The 19541-nt window shown below is 40.6% G+C and overlaps 2 protein-coding genes across 5 annotated transcripts in view; both read left to right on the top strand.

Annotated features, from left to right (window-relative positions):
- The window catches only part of DNAJC6 (DnaJ heat shock protein family (Hsp40) member C6), a 50708-nt gene extending 47794 nt beyond the window's left edge, over nucleotides 1-2914 (top strand). For 3 of the 4 annotated variants that reach the window (XM_075759176.1, XM_075759175.1, XM_075759172.1), the window contains one exon: nucleotides 771-2914. In XM_075759176.1, the coding sequence (XP_075615291.1) occupies nucleotides 771-872 (102 nt within the window). In that variant the 3' untranslated portion in view covers nucleotides 873-2914. The remainder of the gene's footprint in view (nucleotides 1-770) is intronic. The other variant, XM_075759177.1, reaches the window with a different exon arrangement.
- A 1267-nt stretch (nucleotides 2915-4181) lies between these two features.
- On the top strand, nucleotides 4182-10180 carry LEPROT (leptin receptor overlapping transcript). Its single transcript, XM_075759171.1, has 4 exons — nucleotides 4182-4311; nucleotides 4553-4628; nucleotides 5442-5628; nucleotides 6858-10180. The coding sequence occupies exons 1-4, from the start codon at nucleotides 4296-4298 to the stop codon at nucleotides 6972-6974; spliced, it is 396 nt and encodes a 131-aa protein (XP_075615286.1). The 5' UTR covers nucleotides 4182-4295; the 3' UTR covers nucleotides 6975-10180.
- Nucleotides 10181-19541: the final 9361 nt, after the last annotated feature.

The raw sequence follows: 19541 nt of genomic DNA, 5'->3' as shown, positions 1-19541 counted from the left end.
AAGACTATGCTTTGTGTGTGCTGCTCCAAGCATTCAGATCTTCAGCTTTTGTCACCCTCACTTTGACTGTAAGCCATACTGGTGGGGAACAACAGCCCAGAATACTGTGCCTGCTAACGGAGATGAGGGTGTGATAAAGGTATATGAAGGGACAGGGGTCTTAAAATCAAACTTCTAAAATGGAAGAATCAGGTTATCTGATTATCCAACTTGTGGCTTGTGGTCTCGCTGCTTACACTTGCCAACCAGAGCGCAATGACGCTGTCTGGGAAAGCCCTGCGGTGGTGATGATGCTTCCGCTTTGAAGGGAATGGAGGCCCTGAGAGTTTCAGGGCAGTGGGCAAGGCTTGAGAAGACGTGTGCTGCCCAGAGGCTTGCAGGAGTACTGCTTTTATCAGGCAACTGTGTGAGGTGGCAGCTCTTCCCCTTCAGTGCAGGTAAAATGCCTCTTGCAAAGCCTAGGTTAGATATTTTTAAATTTTTTTTGCCCTTGGGACCACAGTGCTTTATCACACTTGGGGGGTTATCACTTCTGAGGGGCAGAAGAGCTGAAGAGCCAAGAAATTCGTAAGCTGTGAGCAAGGTAAGCAGCCCTCAACTGTAGCTTACTCCTGTGAAAGAATAAGTGAAAACCATTCATGGAAAGTGAATGATAACTGCTTGAGAATCTAGCTGCTCAAATGTCAACTTTTTGTAGTCTGATTTGGTAGATGTGTGTTTTATAGTCTGGTTTGGTAGATGTGATATCCCTCTTTCTCTTTTTATTCCAGGCTACTGGGCAGCCATATGAACAATATGCAAAGATGATATTTATGGAGCTAAATGATGCCTGGTCAGAATTTGAAAACCAAGGACAAAAACCCTTGTATTAACTACTTTCTCTGTCTCCACTACAGACCTGTGCTAGTGCTTATATAGTCTCTTGTCACAAATGTCACAGATCAACCAAACTCTGGCTGGAAATTCAGAAGTTTTGTAAAACTAAAAGCCTAATACTTATCATGAAGAACAAGAGAAAGGTTTCCTTATACTTGTAGCAAGAATCCTGAGCTCAGAGGAACTCTAGCCACCTGGCTTGCCATGTGAGAGCCACGGGGTTACGGTTTCTTGGAACTTTTCTATTTTTCTTTAGATTCAAGTGGGGCGAGAGAGGACACATTCTAGGAAAAGGTGGAATTGTTCTGTCTCCGACACAGTGTAACTAGTGAATTTCCTATTTATTTATTTTTTTTGGTGTGATATGGCAACACTTCAGTTGAGTTCAATAACTGGTGGTGAAGCCCAAACTTTGATGTACTTTCTTCCTAGGTTTGGATCAAACTTTATCAAATTTAAGTGCTCAGATATGGTTTAGGCGCACTTCTAACAGTCACCATTTGCTGCTTAATTGCTCCTACAGCGTAGTATGCCTGAATTAGAGACAAAGCTGAATCCTGGGTTAGATCAGTGTGGCAGCTGACTGCTGCTGCTTTACACATTAGTACTGTACTTCACCTCACAGAATAGGGAATTGGAGGGGAAGAGTGAACCCGGATTTGTAAAAGTGAAGAATGAGCATGTACCCATGAAGTTCTCATCAGTAGCTTGAAAACATCAAACAAAAGAAATACTGACAAACTAAATCTCTGCTGCAAAGTTTTAGAAACTTCCCAGTCTATAGGTAACACTTCCCCTCCTGAGGATTCAGAAGACTTTTTCCAGCCCACTTGTATCACCTCTATGCCTTTATCAGCTCCAGAGCACTTGGCGAAGGCTCTTGGCAGGGTGCAACCTGTTGCAGCTTCACTTTTCAGACCACGGTGTGCAAGCTGTCATGTAGGCATCTGTGGACCAGGTCTGATTTTTGAGGTAAATACAGTACAAATTGATTATCTTAAAAGTTTATATTGGACCAAAGCAATAATATCACAAGGAAATATCTCTGATGCTACAGCTGAAGCATCTTTCCTAGTTAAATGAGTTATGTTCTTCACCCCAAATTCTGGCATTCTCCTTTTGAAGAATAACTAAAGCTAGCAGTTTCTTTACCAACATGTTGTATCTGTATTTGAGCTTTGAAAGGGCAGGTATGTTCAGAAGATGGGCAGGAAATCATTTGTATTTACTGCTTGAGGAATAGGTTGCCATCCAATGCGAGTCTTTAAAGCTGGTGGTTTTTAAAGACAATCCACTTGTTGTTGCACTTACATTTTCAAGTGGCAAAACTTTTACTGCAAAGACAGTGTGTCAAAGTACACTGCTTTCTGTATAAAAATCATCCTTTTGTTGTATTGGTCCATTATTTACTACCATTAATTGAAAATGTGAAACCAACACATAGGTCTCCTTTTATATAAAAGACCTTAAGATAATAGTAACAAACTGGATGTTATTTATTAATGTTTTGATCCAGTATGTGCTTGTCTTATTTAAAGAGATAACTGGAATGTGAATCATGTTCCTGTGATTTGTTGGTTTATTGTTTCTCATTCACATTTGTAGATATTGTGACCTATGCCTATATAATAAAAAGGATCTCATTACTATAATGTACTTTTTTAATGATGAAAACTACATTAGCTTTGTATAGAGTTTGTCATGGCACATAACTCTGGATACTCATACGTTCACAAAATACAACTCCATTGTTAAACTTTATCTACCAAAAGAAACCCTACCCCACTTATGCTTTGATTACTTCCATCCCTAATGTTTTTATGGATGCATGAAAGTATTAGGATGTATGTATATCAAAATAGTTAACTAAAAAAAATTTAAAAATTTCTTGTCATATCTGGTAGTGACAGAGGTTATCAATGTTCAGGTTTACTGTTTGACTAAATTATTGTAATTTTTGTAAATACAGTATATACTCAATGAAATTGTGACTGGTCTAAAACATTTGTACATACATTAAAAAGCTCAAATTAACATATTCAGATTTTTTTTTTGTGCTTGTGGGGAAAAACCTCTACCTTCTTCCTTTAAACACAGTTCAGACTAATTTCTCTGCAAATGCTGGGTAAACGACGACGAATCCACATGCCTTAAATGGAAACTTCTTTTGTCTGCAACTTCTTCCATGCATGACAAACGCCTCTGTCATCATTCTAGTGCGGGGTTAGGTGAGACCTGTGATATACACAAAGGTAACAAGAAATTACTTGCTGGAGAGACAAATACTTTCTTTTACTACAACTCATTTCCTCAAGAGCAAACATTTCCGTTCCCATTACTGCGAGCAGATTGTAAGAACAGTAAGGGTTTAATTTAGACAACTTTTTGCAATGGAAAAAGATGCAGCCTTTCATGTGTAAGAGCAAAACCCTTTGACTCAGCTGAAACAGAAAACGAACTTGCTTCTGCCTTCTGCTTGCTTAGACAAGGTAATTCACAGGTCGGCGTTCCAGGTGCTTTTCCCAAATTAAGACATTTTGGAAATAATTTGTCACTACCTATTCTTATGCTACTAGGCTTCAGAGACTCACAGCCAAGCAAGTCAGCACATGCTAAATGCCTCAAGTGAACACTTTATTTACTTAAACCCTGCTGGTTTAATTGGGCATTCTTTTTTGTACTAAATTATTTAAAAAAATTATTAAATTGGGGAAAAAAGCTGTATCAGAGGGTATGAAACAAGATGATCTGATAGGCAGAGATGGGAGATATCTAGAGAAAACCTCTCTGGGCAGGTATAGCAAAAAGTATGTGCAACATTTTCCCTCAAAAAAGCTGGTTTTGGGTCAAAAATGGGGTCCCAAAAATCTGAGGCTTGGAAAATACTGCTCAATTAAAAAAAAAAAAAAGTGCCCTTCTTGCCACAGATTAGCAGAAGGTACCACATGAAGTGAGAAGGCAGCTGGGCCTGGTTTTGGGGTGAAAAAAAGGCTTTTAAGGACCAGCTTGTAAAATGGCAGTGACTGATGGGTGGGGGCTCTTTAAATCAGTATTTATTTAAATCGTGCCTGTGCGCACATATATACATCTATATACACACCTTGCATATACATATAGACTTATATTTGTGTGTATATACATTAAACACCCGCCCCAAGGCCTGACTCGGCGAAACACCGCCCCGTAACCATGGCGACGGCCCAGCCTCTTCCCCACAGCGAGGCGCCCCTCGCGCCTTAAAGTGCTCACCGCCCCCATTTTCCCGCCCGAGGGCGGGGCAGCCGGTTCAATCGCCTCAGAGGTGACTCTGGCCCTTTAAGGCGGCCGCTCACGTGGGGTAGGAGTGGGCGGGGTAAAGGGGCCGGTAGGCGGAAGTCGCTCGCCGCCACCTCAGCTCGGCGTCGTTCAGAGCCCCGAACATGGCGGGGATCAAAGGTACCGAGGGACCTCGACCCGCGGGCGGGGAGCGGCTCGGAGCTGCCGTTCGGCAGCTCCGAGCCGCTCCCCGCCCGCGGGTCGAGCTCCTTCCCCTTCTAAGAGGAGCGCGATTGGGTTGTGCTTCCATTTCCCAGGCATCTCCTCAGCGAGGGGGGAGCGGGCGGGCGTCGCGGGGATGGGTAACCGGTAAAAGCGGTGAGGTAGTTCCCGCCTCACCGCCTGCCTTGTGCCGTTGCAGCTCTCGTGGGGCTGTCCTTCAGCGGAGCCATCGGGCTGACGTTCCTCATGCTGGGCTGCGCCCTGGAGTACTACGGGTGAGCGGGCCGGCTTCGTCTGCAAAACTTCCCCTTGTTTTTGCCTGTTAATTGAGGTGTTAATCTCGTTTAATTGAGCTGTTTGGCTCTAGATATCTTCCAGCAGTCACCTGCTTTCTGGTTCTTGACGAACGGCAGTTTGTTGTGATTAAATCCTACCTCCCTAGCCACTACTTTCATTTCCGTTAAAACATGACTAAAAACAGCTCTACGCTTTCTCAGGAAAAGCGGTGCCATCTTGCTAAACAGTCATTTTTAACCTCGCACAGTTCTTGTCCTTACTTCCCTGTTTGTTTAAGCAACCCTCCTACTGCAAGACTCCAACTGGGACGTCTGTTAAACTTAAAAATCCAGGTGACGCTATGGGAGTGTTCATAAAGAGGTGAGCGTGCAAGGGTGTGCCTTCCCAGTCGGCTTGTGTATACTCCAGAATCCCTCTAATTGGGGAACGCTCTCGGTTCCTGTCCTGCTTGCGTGCATTTCCTGTTCCCTGTGTGGTGACTGTTGGTTTTGTGAGGCGGTGGCGTGAGCTCAGTCAGTGAGGCGATGCAAATGTAAAATAAATTAATGCTTGGTTGTGTGAGAGAGTGGATCCTGCTCTGCGGAAGGCCGTGCGAGTGCTTGTGCCAGCGTGCAGGGAAAACGAGGTAGGATTGCCCCTTTGGGTGGAAGGTTTGTGGTTAAATCACGTAATCCACTCTTCAAACCATAAAGTAAGATTACAGCAATTGCAATTATTTTTTCTAAACAGAAGGTACTTTTTTATTGAGGCATCCATCTAAACTGATGATATATTTCCTTTTTCCTCCCCAGTGTATACTGGCCTCTGTTTGTCTTAATATTTTACTTCATCTGCCCCATTCCCCACTTCATTGCGAAAAGAGTAAGTGACGACAGTGATGCGGCCAGCAGTGCCTGCAGGGAATTGGCTTATTTCTTCACAACTGGAATTGTCGTTTCTGCCTTTGGATTTCCTATAATCCTTGCACGGGTTGAAGCGGTAAGTTCTGCTTGCTAATTTTTATTTTAAGACGCCAGTTACTGAGTATAATCTTTAAGTGCACTGTTGCTTTGTTTGTAAATCCTGTCTTTAATTCCACTATTGTGATGCTTCTAGATTCTGATTAAAAGAATCGCTCTGCTGAAATTTTGTCTGTCAGTGCTGCTTTTTGACCTGAACAAAGGACTTGCATAACTGAAAAGTTTTTTAGCTGTTTTTTTTCCCCCAGCTTTGTTTTGGTCCCGTACAGGATATTATCTCCGCCTACATCTCATGCGCCTCTGTCTCATCAACTTCTGCACTGCTTCTTCCGCCACCTCCCTTATTTTTATCTCAGAATGTCTGCTTTCTCCATTTAGGATGCTGAAAACTCGGTGACTGGAGCGCGTTATCAGTTAAAAGATAAAAGGCCAAACTTCCAGAGCTGCCCTTCTGGTTTCCAAAGCATTTCCCAAGCTCATGCTTTGTCCCCTCAAAGTCTGAGGAAATTCTGTTAGCTTCTTTTCTCTTTGCTTTCTAAACTGCTCTTCGGTGGTGAGGTTTTTGTCACGTTTGTTCGCAAGGCACTCTTTCATCCCGTCTCCCGAAATACCCAATGACGGTTTTATGTGTTGCGTTGTTTTTCCCCTTCAGTCTTTCAGTTTTGCTTAAAATTTGTGTGCTTGGTTTTAATTTATTTGTAATGTGTAATTTCCCTGACGCTGCATTTTTGGTTTAGTGGACCTGACAGCAGGCAGAACCAGAAGCGACCACGTGGGGGAACTCTAATTCATAGCTCTGTCTTTTAAGAGTACTTGTCGCTTCTTTGAGTAAACTTTGTTGGGCAGATCGTTAAAGCAAGCTCTTTACCTGTAAGACCACGTACTGTTTTCCGTGCTTGTTATTGGCATTTATTTGAAAAGCGATCTTTTATTTTTGTTGCATAGCAGTTAGAGAGCACTAGTTTCACCAGATTTTTTTTTCTATGACTTAGTGACTTGTATGGCAAAGTAATTATTTTGTTCTAAACCATAGCGTTATTAGCCTGTCTGTTGAAGACTTGTAATAATAATAGGAGTGTTGCTAATTGGATAATTAGTCACATAAATCGAATTATTTATTGTCTTTTCTCTTTATGCTTTTAGCACCTTTCTGCAGTACTTAGTTTAGTTTATCTAACGCATATCAATAACTGGCCTGAACCTGTCTTATAAGAACTGCTTTGATTGTTTCATTTCCTTGCATTTCAGATCAAATGGGGAGCCTGTGGTCTGGTGCTGGCTGGCAATGCAGTCATTTTCCTTACTATTTTAGGCTTTTTTCTTGTGTTTGGTAGAGGAGATGACTTTAGCTGGGAACAGTGGTAGGACATCGCTCTGATGCTGGTAATACTTTACAGCATGTATCACCATATGTATACTCTGTGTGTGTATATGTGTATATATTATAACATATGTGTGTGTGCGCACGCTGAGATGTATGTATGTGCATCTGCATGTAGTTTTACATTCTCAGATCATAACATGCTTTTTTAAAATGCATTTCAGCCAAAGGGAAAAGGCCCTTGTGACAACTGTCCTCACATACTCAGTAAAAGCTGGAATCACCGTTGCAAATTTGTCCCCGAATAAGTTTACAAAACATAAGCTGTTTTACTCATTTTTTCACTATATATGCATTAACTTTTGGTTTAATCACGGTAGTATCATTGATACATGTGATACCGGTCAGCATGCCTGTTGGGTTTTTTAACCGTGTAATCAAAATAGGCTAATATAAAGATTATCTTACTTGGTATTGTTCAACTTGATTGATCTTTCTGCTTTGGTTAGGGATGTATGAGTACTTGCTTTTCATTTGGGTAATTGTAATTTTAGTGTTTTTTCTTGATAACATAAAACCAAACATAGGTTATGCCAACTCTTTTACGACCTAATGAAAGAAAAAGAAAATAACCCTGGTTAAAAATCCTTCCTTTCACTTATGGTGTTCATTTAAATCAAAATTCTCCCCCAAGATACTCAAGCTTTGTCCTTACTCAACTTACCAACTGTGGATATATTTTGAGAATAATATACTTTAATGCCTCTTCAATGCTTAGAGCTGACATTACTTCTCTTATGAAGGTTCACAAAAGAAGAAACTAGCTGAGGACACTCACAATCACAATGTAGTATATAACTCTGTATTCTTATGTGTGAAATGCCTGAATTGCAAAGAAGTGAGTGTTCTGCTGGGTAGGACTTGTTATCTTCTCAGTTCTCATTGCTTTTAAAACATACTTATTCAACTACTATTTTTTTGTCTGTAAGAAGAGATTGTTACAGTAAAACACTATATTTTTAAATAGCATTATCCTAGTAAACGTTCACATAATTGCACTTGTAAAAGTAACCTTTATCACTCTTTTGACTTGTTGAATCCTGCAAATTGTGGAGGTCTGTAATTTTGTCAAAATGCATTCTGATACAACCCTAACTCTAGAAGACGTTTCAGTAGTCTGCAAAGGGGTGAAGGAAGAGACACCTTAGTTTATTCTTTCATAGAAAAATGGACATAAAGAGAGGTTTCTGCTCTGTGAAGTAAGAAGCTCTTTTCCTGCATAGGGTATGGTTTACTATTGCAAGTTCTTTAGCAGATTGCAAATGAGTGTGTTATAGTTGTGTGAGTTAGTTCACAGCTGACTGCTGTTGCCCTGTATAGCTTTGAGGGACATTGTTTAAGGAGATAGTAGAATCCGCCCTACACGATGCGGCAGCTTCACCAACACAGTGCTTTTTGCCCCCTAAGTTGTATGGAACTACTTGTGCTGCTCTCCAAACCCTCTCAGTACTTGTGTACTGCAGAATGGTGTCCTGTGGATTGCTGGGCAGAGCGAAGGTTCAAACAGGAATGAATGTTACGTGAACGCTCTGATACTGGGTACAGAAATCATTCTGTGGTCCAAGTAATGTAATATCACTTAAGTAGGAATGGAATATCGGGTTTCAGGAAGGTTAATTATGTGTTTTAAATTTAAATTCAGATGTGTGTAAGGTGAACAGGTCAGTGCTGAGGAATGCTGAGTAGCTCTAGTTTAGACTGAAGTGTGTCTAGGCTGTCATTCTTGTAAAAGATGATTTACCATTAAAGGACAGTTTTTTCTGGATGTTAATGCTTCATCAAAGACATAGCAGGAATATACTTGTAAAGATGCTGTGCATAAGCAAGTTCTCTTACAGTGTCATCACCTTGACTTTATATGAAGTCTGTTGGACCCTACGGATTTGTAAAGTACTACCGTGGACATTACTTGTTCTTATTATGAGCCAAGTTGTTTAGAGTAAACATAGTTTCCACGTATAAGTCCTGCTTTGATGTTTGAAGAAGTCGCTTTTTTTTCCTACACGGTGGCATTTTTTCATTCAAATTAGGGAAGTAAAACAGCAACAATAATACACAGTTTAAGTTCCTGATCCTGTAAATGCCTAAGTCATTGCTAACAGTTCTATTTAACTCCTGTTAAAATACTCATGTGCTTGCAGGGTTAGGTTCTTGAGTATTTTTATTCCTTAGAATTTATGTCCCAAAGGCTGCAATGGAAGTCTACAAAACTACTCAATTACTGATGAAATTTTACTTTCAAGACAGTGGCGTGAAAAATAGCTGAGATCAATTTTTCTTTAAATTAAAGAATCATTTTTTATAGAATCTGTTCTAGATCTATTGGTAAATAGTGTGCTTGTGGCAGATTGGGAGACAGGCAGTAAATATATGACAATCTAAAATGAAAAGGAGGACTAGAAAGTGCAGTCTTGAAGAGAGGTTGCTTCCTTGACAAATTATTCTATTGTACTGTATTTCCTTTGGTATTACTGTGGTTGGTGGGTACCTCATGAAATGGCAGGTAAATGTTGGAGAAAGTCAATGCTTTTTTTTTTTTCTTCTTTTGAAGCAGCTACATGCACTAATCCTTAATGTGAACTTCATGCAGTTTTCACCATGGACTTTTATTTTTAAATGTTTAACTTTAAAAATTGTGTTTAACAGTGTTTAAATCATGGAAATCTTCCTTGACCTCTTTAAACTTGCTTGAATGAGTCTTCGATATCAAATAGTCAGGGTAAAAAAAAAAAAAAATTGAGTGCTTTTTTTTTTTTTTATCAAGAGCTTCACTCATTCACACAAACCTGGTGCTTTGTTGGCCAGTACTGGGCATACTGTCACTATCTCCCAGTAGCAATTTACTGTGGTTTCTCTGGAATTGTTTTTCTATATGGAAGTGAATACTATGTATCCAAAGTGCCTTAATTTCAATACTATGCTGATTTTTGTGAATGCATATACATGGTAATATCACTATGTTTCATAATCAGCTGAAAATCTGTTACTGCATTTTATAAAGCTTCCTTGTCAACTAACCGTGTTTTCTGTAATTTGGAATGCAGTGCAGCTTTTGTAACTTTTGTAAACACTATTTTTATTTTCTGTGATTGCCTGGTTAAAACATGGAAATTAAAACATATTTTACTTTTCTTTTTGTCTAATAAAACTGACTTTTGGAATTATCTAATAAACATATCTGATGCTTAAATGTTTGTCTGTCTTAAATTTCAAGAGGTGACAACAGACTCGTGTAAGCAGAAAGATAAGAGAAATAACATATCCAGTGGTGCTTTTGTAATGGTATTGTAGCTGTTGGGCACGGCCACAGTAGGAGGTTAATGAGCAGTTCAAGTGTCTCTTGTACTGGTGTTGATATTTCTTAATTGCTTTGTAGTGAAATGGTGTCTTCAAGTGGATTCTCAGTATTGGGACCCTTGGGGTCTATTCTGCCAGGTCTTCTTTCTCCCAGAGCTCCTTCACACCTTTTTCGGGAGATACGTAGTAAGTGCTTGTGGTTCTTGGTTCTGCAGAGGCTTTGGTACCTGGCTTCTCGGTCATCTGGAAGGTCAGTAAGCGCTGACGAGGTCAAAACACGGGAGAACGAATTTCAGAAGCCATGATCTAATTGCAATAGGTGGAATTACTGTTAGATCATGCATTATTGTAGAGGTTGCATTCAAATACACAGGTCAATTATCATCACTTGTCTCTTATGTACATGGTAAATCTGTGAGCTTTTTAAAGGCGTTCAGAAAAAGATGGTATGTTTTGTGAAAGCACCCGCCATCAGGAGAAGGTGGCTATAGTCTTTGTTCTGAATAGCTGGTGATGTCTGTTCACAGCACTGATTTGAGCAACTGAGCTTTGGAGAAGGTGAGTATATTTGCGCTTTGAATCAGTTAGCTGCTGGCTTTGCCCTGTTTTGCAAAATGAATGTTTGGGATTGCTGTTCTGTACTGCCTAGCCCAACTCATGCTTTGCACCTAGAGTAACTTTAAGCTTGAGTCGTGAGCTCCCTTATTTAATCTGGTGTTGGATTTGCTAGTATTATCTGGTACAAATTTTATTTCCTATCCCTCCTACCCTTGTTCTTGTAGCTGCTCGTTTTGTAGTTAACAGAGCAGTTCCCTGTCAACTTATACTTAGCTGGAAGAAAAAAAATAAAATATGCATAAGGGATCTGGAGCAGGGGGCACTGGTCACAGTCTTGCGCTGGTTTGTAGTCTGTTCAGGCCTTTAAGAAAGCTAATAATCTTCCTAACCGGTTATGACCTTGGGTAACTTTCTAAAAACTTTAAACAGACTTTAATCCCGTGAAATCAATGTAAGCTCATTAATACCCAGGAGTTAACCGAATAAACATGTAGATTTTTATTGTTAAACTGCAAATTATGTAAAGCTCTAAAATTATCTCTATAACCCTGATCTCAATTGTTAACACAGCATGACTTTTAAGATACTGCATCATTTACTCTGCAGGGATTGTTTCTGATCTATGATAATGGATGAAAAGACTATTTCATGAAGCTGGATGCATACCCGGTACTAATGACTAATTGATTTGTGTAAGTGGCCCCTGCAAATACATGACCAGTATGTACTAGGGCTTTACAGGGAAGTGTCTTCTGATAAAACATGTGAGGAAGCATTGACTGGTGAATTGCGATTAAATTTTGAGAATCAGCTGGACGCTCTTAGAGAAACATTTTCTCCAATGGCCTGTTCCTATATTTATCTCTTGTTTTATTGTTTTGCTTTTGCTCTTTATGTTGAGGTTTAGTTCAGCTGTGTCTTTGAGTTATTTTCAAAAATTGGTTACAGTTGTTTATGCCCCATGACTAGCACTTCAGCTGGAGGTACTTCACTTAATTTTTTGGAAGTACTACTTCCCGTAGACTAGTTCTAGCTTTTTTAACAAATGTTCTGGATACAGCTTCTTTCTAATGTCTCATTTTAACTGGGCTGGTTGATTGTTCCCTGCTTCCTCTCCCATGACGGCGATCATCCCTTGTCTGCCTGTGCAGATGGCTCTCTTCTGCTGGCCCTCAACACTTGCAGGTCCATATGGCCATCTATGAGGCAGGTACTGCTGCAGAGAGGACAGGGGTTATAAAAAGGTACCTTCCCCCCCCTCCAAAATCCTTAGATGATAGGAGGAAGATTGTTTTCAAAGTGAAAATAAACCTATGGCTTTGTTTAATGAAGTAATTACATATAATGAACGTAATTGTGCAAAAGTGCACATAGTAGTCTTGGCTTTGGAGTCTTTGCATACTTTGAAGACTTCTTCTGTGAAACATGCTTATAACATTGCTGTCTAGTAAAATGAAGAATTTGAAGTATGCAGTTACAGCAGTCCTCCCAGGTGGTGTGATCTGAAACCCTGGTATTTTCTCTGTTAGCTGTTTGCTTGGTGTGGAAGTTGCCTGTGTTACATTGTATTTTTAATTGCATGTTTTCCTGGGGAATGCTTTTATAACTGCTCATGTTTGTGGAGTTTGGAAAAAAACCAATGCACACAACCCCCCCAAAAAACCATATTCAAGCTCAGGTTGTATGTAGTTCATTCGAAACCCTTAAATGGAGAATAGAGTGCTGAGGCTCAAACAGAGCTCAAGCCAAAAAGGGATGTTGATGTCTCCTGGTAGGTCCAGGAAGCTAACTGAGGCTATCCATGTCTCTGAATTTTGTTTGTATCACCTGCTTTGAGCTTCATTTTCTAGTATACTGGCTAAGTTGCTTTCATTTTCTTGGTCAAGATGAATAAATGACAGATGCTACTTGGATGTTTTTGTTTGCTTGAGGATTTGGGGAGAAGTTAATGGTATTTATCGTGCTTTACAAAGCATATGCTTGGCATAACAGGATTGATCATGACATTTATATGTCTTGCTTACCCTTTGTTGTGACTGTTTGATCTGGGCTTGTGATTTTGTTATTCATCTAATTCCTGCCTAATACTGGTATTTCACAATATAATAGGAGCCTTTGTTACCAGTCTTCCATCTTAAGGAAAAAAAAACAAAAACGCCTTTACACAACATAGAAACAAAAGCTGCAGTAGTTGTAACTTCCTGGCTACTGATCAACTTCTCCCTTTTTGAAGCTGGTGGGAATTTGCTGTTGGGGTCAATGGGGTAGGAAGGAGAGATGAAAGAGGCCTCATCCCGTTAGATGCCGAATCCCTTCACGTCTGCGGGCGATGCGTGAGTGTGCCGATGAGTCACTGCTATGGAATAGTCTGTTCGTCTTGTCTGAGCGTCTGTTTCTTCTGGCTGTGCTACACAGGATACGGGGGTGACGATGGCTACAAAAATCCATATGCCTGTATTTCAACAGAGGGCACTTTACTCCAGGAGAGGATTTAACAGCTTGTCCTTGTTTCCAGTAACATGGCTGAGTGTCTCCCTGCATGGCCAATCTTTCTGTGAGATTCTGTTTTTTTCTAAATAAATGTTAATGATCGCAATGAGACATTAGGATGTTTTAAACAACTCTGTGATGCTAAAACAATTTCCTGTATAATAAGTCTTGAAAGAGAGCTCTGCTCTTAGTTTAATCTTAAAATATTAAGACATGCAAAGTATTTCTCCTATGCATACGTAAATTCTACCTTTTTGAATCGGATAATACAAAAGAATACACCTTAGGCAGTCCAGAGCATGCTATCTCTTTTATGCATTCCTTCAAAGAATATCGCATTCTTAACGAATATTTTGCTGTTTAATTAAAATCTACAGCAGAAAATATATTAGTTTACAAGGATCTTTTAACAGCTAGACAGACACTTATTAGAAACAATTTAAAATGTGTAGTTTTTGTCTGGTAGTCCCGTAAGCGAGCAATGTGTAAAGTTAATTAGCATTCAGCAAATATCCTCAGTTAGGATGCAGGTTATTCAAACCCCTTTAGACACCTAAAGATCGATGCAGGTGTCTCTCTGCTCCTTTCCTCTTTCACAGTGGCTGTACCCCATTGTTACTCTGTTCTCTGCATCCTTCCTTAGTCCTCTTCCCCCAGGGCCCAGCCCTGCAAGGAAAGCACAGAAGATCCCAGCTCCAAATCGGTGTTGAACTGCAGGTCTGTCCTGAACTCCAGCCCTCATCCTTACTCTTGGGGTTGCTCAGAGGACCTCAGATCCCTTACCTAAACCTAGCCTAAAGCAGAGCCTAGGGGGTCCCCTCTCTGCTCCACATGTACCTTTAGCTACAGTTCCATTAAAACCAACCAGCCAAAACCAACCCTAAAGGCAACCCTCCTCCAGTTCCTGGCAGTTCCAGGTTCTCCAGAATAAGAGAGGGAATTTTAAACTCCTATGGTCAGTAATTGCAACCAGTTCTTGCTTCCCTGCCATGATGGGACTGAGCTATTGTCAGCTCTGGGTGTTATGAGAAGCTGAGCCAAAAGCAAGTCACGCGTTCAAAACAACTTAACACACACTGATTTATGGATAATATTAACAAGATGGAAAGAGGGGCAGGCAAGTGGCAATTTAGAAAGAACTAAGTCATGAAACACTAATTGGTTCTGGATGTGAATTGATGGCTCTGACTTCCAATTTCTAATTACTTAAAACTTGTGTTTAACAGAAAGAGGCTAAAAATACTCAGTGCCCTTCTGTAAGGACTGCCTTTCTCAGATACACCAAGAAACCATTCTAAGATGACAGTTTCTTTAACCAGAGAGCAACAGCTTGGGCAATTATACTTCCTCCTTTTGAGTGCTATTGTCTTGATTGTCCTTGCCCTATTTTCCTTCATTTGCCTTTTGGTGTCTTTGCTATTAAAGACAGGATTTGTTGTATAGCTTGCTATAGCAACATGCATATTAAAAAAGCAATTTTTTTTCTTTTAATAGCACAACCTCATTTAAGGAAAAATTTGAGTTTGCATTTTGTAATCCCCACACTAGCTAACTTTTAAAACATCTTGTCTATTGAAGGTGGATGCTTGGCCTTGAATTTGAGAGCTGTGGAACAGTTTGTGTTGAGGTGCTGAATGCTAACTCCTGTTGTAGTCACTTTTCTGTCAAATGCGTTAATGAACCAGAGGGCTTGGGTAGCAGAACAAAGTTCATTGCCCAGAAGGTCCCTTGGGGTGTAATGAGGGTTATCCAGAGCCACTTTTTAGATGCTGTAAGACTAAGCAGAACAGATGTATGGGTACCCTTGAGATCGAGTCCTTATTTTCAGAGAAATGAGCACATGCTCTTAAAAAACGTGCTTTTTGAGCATCATGTATTACTACATGATACAAATCCAGCATTACTAGACAAGGCCAGTAATCATGATACCAGGATGCATTTCATTAACCTTACTCCAGTACAACTGGCACAGCAGACGTGTCTAGATCATATCCCTGATTTGCCCCTTTGTAGAGAAAAAATTTTTGTTAAAAGTTCACCGTTTATCTTCACTGAAAAGCTGAACCCAAAATCCCCTAAAAATCAGTGGAAGGCTGCCTGGTGGTTTCAGTGAATTCTGCATGAGATCCTGGCAGAAATGGTTTTACGTACATATTTCCAACAACACTTCCACCTCTGGGATCCCAGTACTGGGTTTGCCACAGAATATCTGGCAACCACAGTCCTATGGTAGGTCAGGACTTGTGCTTTTCTGGCAGCATATAAAGGTATATTTGCACAAACACCGCTGGGACGCACCATGGTAACGGGGAAAAATGGTGGCTCTCTGGTACAATTCCTGTTATTTGGGTAAGTACATACATATATATACACACATATATATACACACGTATACTCGCATGCAGACTTTTGCAGATATAATTTCTTTCTAAAACACAGAATATTATGCATAATGACTCCAGGATGGGGAAAGGGTCCACTCTGTCACTACAATGGAACTCACATTTGAACAAGGAACAAAATATCTGACTGAAAATAAAATCATAGTGTGTACATCAAAAAGAAAAATCTGATTTCCTACAGCAAGTCACCTGAAAGAAAAGGGGGGAAAAAAAATCTTATGGAAGAACTTTTCTCTTGCAAGTCAGTGAGTTGTCTGGGGGTTGAACTGGACGAAACGGTGGTAGATTGGTTATTAACTAGTGAGAGGATTCCCCCATGGATGAGTCAATCCTGCTCTTCTCAGAGCTGGATTCAGCTCCTGTTGGAAATCATGGGGTTTCAGGTTAGGCCTGAATTTTCTGTCCCCTCAGTGAGCAGTACATAGTTTGATACCTCCGTAGTCCAATCTAATTTCAGTGGAAATCTTTTCATTAAACTTAAGAGAAAGAGTGAAGTAGATTAATGTCACGTGTGGTGGCTTTTGAGAAGGCAAAATGCAATGGAGTGCAGTGCAAATAAAAAGGTGCAGCTCCACGTGAGACCATCAGTAGCTGTGATGCTACGCCGGTATTTACAGATGGGTTGAAGCTTACAATTTTTCTTAAGATGCAGCGTTGATGTTTCTGATTTAAAAAAACTCTTACTCATGTCCTAAGCTGCGTACAGAAGGGAAGAATTTTTATTAAATATAAAAACCTAATGTATGTTTTATAGTTCTTGGAAGTATATGCTCTGGCAGTGTTTGTGATTTACTGCATTTCACTGTGTGAACTCTGTTCAAAAATGGTTTCTCAAACTTTGTGGGCTGTAAAGTATTTTTAAAATCGATATCTCTTTAATTTGGTATGAAAAATGGCCCAATTAACTTAATTTTAGCTTCATCTTCTGTTATGAAGTGAATGCTTCTGACAGGTGATGGAAGTCATAGTTAATGACAGCACTGATACCAGGCATACTCCTTTTTCTTTAGTGACAAGAATAATTACACTGATAGACAGAAATAAACATAAAGTTGATTTTTGTGGATCATTTACAAATAGATCCTGAACTTTCTGATTCTTCGTAAAAGGCTTTGTATAAGTAAATCAAAGGGTAAAACCATCATTCTTCCATCTGTTTGTCTGACATTTAAGTGTCCATTTTTATTGTACACAACTCTTTCTCAGTTATGGTGTAAGGTATTACAAGTTACTCCAGCTAATTGTATTCTCAGCACTAAATCTCTTCTGTAATGTGCAGGTAATGAGGGAGTCTGTAGGTAAACTCATTATGAGGATCAATCAATACATGTTTTCCTGTAGCGCTTTTAGTAATCACATTAACTTGATAGCATTTCCCTGGCCTTCTGAAAACTTTTAAATTGCAGTAATAGGCTGTTCGTTATTACCGTATTTTTATTTGAAGACTGTGGGAACAGGATTTAGGCTATTTTGTTCCCATTTAACATCAAAACTTCCTACCGAAAATGAAACCTTTTGAAATCAGTTTTATTAACCATGTTCAATAGTCAATTTTATCTCTCTCCAACCCACGTACAAACTGGAGTGGTGGAGGTGAAAAGTGGCACGGTGGAGGGAAAGGCAAGCGGTGCTTAGCTGGGGTTAGCCATGGGTGCCACAGTACCAGCAGCCGTTCAGATGGCCTGCAATCAGATGCACGATGGAATAATGCTGCATTAAATATGACCTTTCTGAAGGGAAAACCTGTCTGAACTGAATAATCAAATTAGATTTGTGTTTGACACACTTCAAGTGGAGACCTTTTGGCTAAAATACCTAATCAATAAGGGAGAATCTTGATGTTTGGAGATGCAGAGTACCTCTAAATGTGCAAAACGATGGACTGTGACATTTTAAACAGGATGGAAGGTGTGGGATACAGGTGAAAGACTGGAGTATGTTCTGTACCTGAATCTTCTTGTCTGCTCTAATCTAGTCTTGTATGAACAAGGTCTGTACACAGCACAGCATTCTTGTCTGTGTGTGGAAGGACAGAAATGCCTGTCTGCTCTCCTTGTGATCCAGGTTTCAGGGTTCACTGGTGTTTGTGTGAGTCCTTGGCAATAGAAATCAGCATGAGAGGGCTGACTCCTTCCCTGCCCATTCTTCTGGTCTTCTCCAGCATCAGCAGCGGCTTAGCCTTTACCTCCTCGTGCAGAAGCAAGAGCCCTTGGTGAAGGGAGGTGATACTGTCTGAGGGAATGTTTCCCACGTGGGAATGAAACACGCTGTACAGATCGCCTCCCTCCGCACACGCCTCCCTCCATGCGCCAGCGTACTCTGCGCCTGGTCTGCACGGCACCGAGAACAGGGGCGGTTACAATAGGAAACAGCTGTCCAAGTCAGTGCTTGCTGGCTTGGTGCCCATGCCTTACTGATCCAATTTTTGCTGCCAAGTATACAGGGCAAAAATTTCAAAATCCAGTGTCACAGCAGTGCTTGCACCAGCCCCTAAGTAAGAGGACATAGCACCCTTCCTGCTGGTGAAGGGCAGATCCTTCCTGCTGGTAGTACGAGCCCCTTCACAGGGACTTCACCCCCCCACTTTTGTTGGGACTCTTTCTCCCTGTTGACCCTTTCCCTCATATCAGAGTCCCATGGTCTTCCCTTCGGTCACACCTCCTCTGTGCCAGGGTTATCTGTACACATCATTTCCGCCCGAGCGGGATCCATCTGCTGCTTGTTCTTATTTCTTCCCATATCTGGCCCTTCCTAGCCCGTTTTCCTTGTCTTCCCACCACACGCTCTTTCTATACCCTTATGTTTGGTGGGGTTTTTTTCTCATGATATTTTCCCATGCTGTGCCTTCCTTCTCATCCATTATTGTTTGTCTAGAAAGTAAGTCATGCAGAATATCAATATGTCAGCAGAGAAGGGGGTCCACCCATTCCCTAGTTTTTTCCTCCACTCCATTTTTCTGATTTCCTTCCAAGACTAGTCGCCACTTATGTTGGAATATTCCCTTATGTTTTGAAATTGTCAGATGTGGCTCTGAAAAGTTACAGAGACAGAAATGTCTTCACTGCTGCGCATAATGTCTCAGCAACCCAGTACATCTGTTTTTGAGATGTGTGTAAGATGTGCTTTCTAATAGGTCTTGATCACGGTGTGTCTTAATATGGATGAAACACTGCCAGATTTTGGAGACTAAGACCCAGATCTATCCTCAAGGACAGATGATGAGTCCCCCCTAAAATTAGTGCCTAAAGATGTGGTTTGGAGCAACACTGAAAAACTAGTAGCTAAAAACTGGGCACAGTGTGGTAGGACTTTGCTCAATATTTAGGTAAAATAACCTAATTTTTAGATTTTTCATAGATTTTTTCATTGTTGCAGCTACTTTGGGGCAAATTACACAATTTTCCAGAAGTTAGGAGAAAAAAGCGTGTTCTCAGTAGACACTCAATTATGAAACAGATCCAAACAAGATGCACTGAAGAGGATTCTAAGGCTGAGATAGCTCAGCAAAGGGCTATTGCTAAAAAGCCCCATGAAGTTAATAATTAGTTGCTTGACAAACCACTCAAAATAGCAATTGTTGCTAAACTGGAGCAGCAAACATGGGATGGTGCTTTTAAGATACCTGGTATCTTCAGTGAGTTGAATTCCTGTGCAAACCGAGTTGTGTGTAACAACAGGAACACGGTACGTGCTGCCTGGTGCGTTGAAGGCGAGTTCTGCCTGCCCTGCAAATACAGTGTATTCATTGTGGCATTATAAAACGCTCTGCCGCTATTCCTAGGATTTGAACCATGTTCTAGAGGC

Source organism: Balearica regulorum, chromosome 8 (assembly GCF_011004875.1).
Source record: "Balearica regulorum gibbericeps isolate bBalReg1 chromosome 8, bBalReg1.pri, whole genome shotgun sequence".
NCBI lineage: Eukaryota > Metazoa > Chordata > Aves > Gruiformes > Gruidae > Balearica > Balearica regulorum.
Note: the sequence above shows the minus strand (reverse complement) of the source record. Positions and strands in the feature narration are given on the sequence as shown.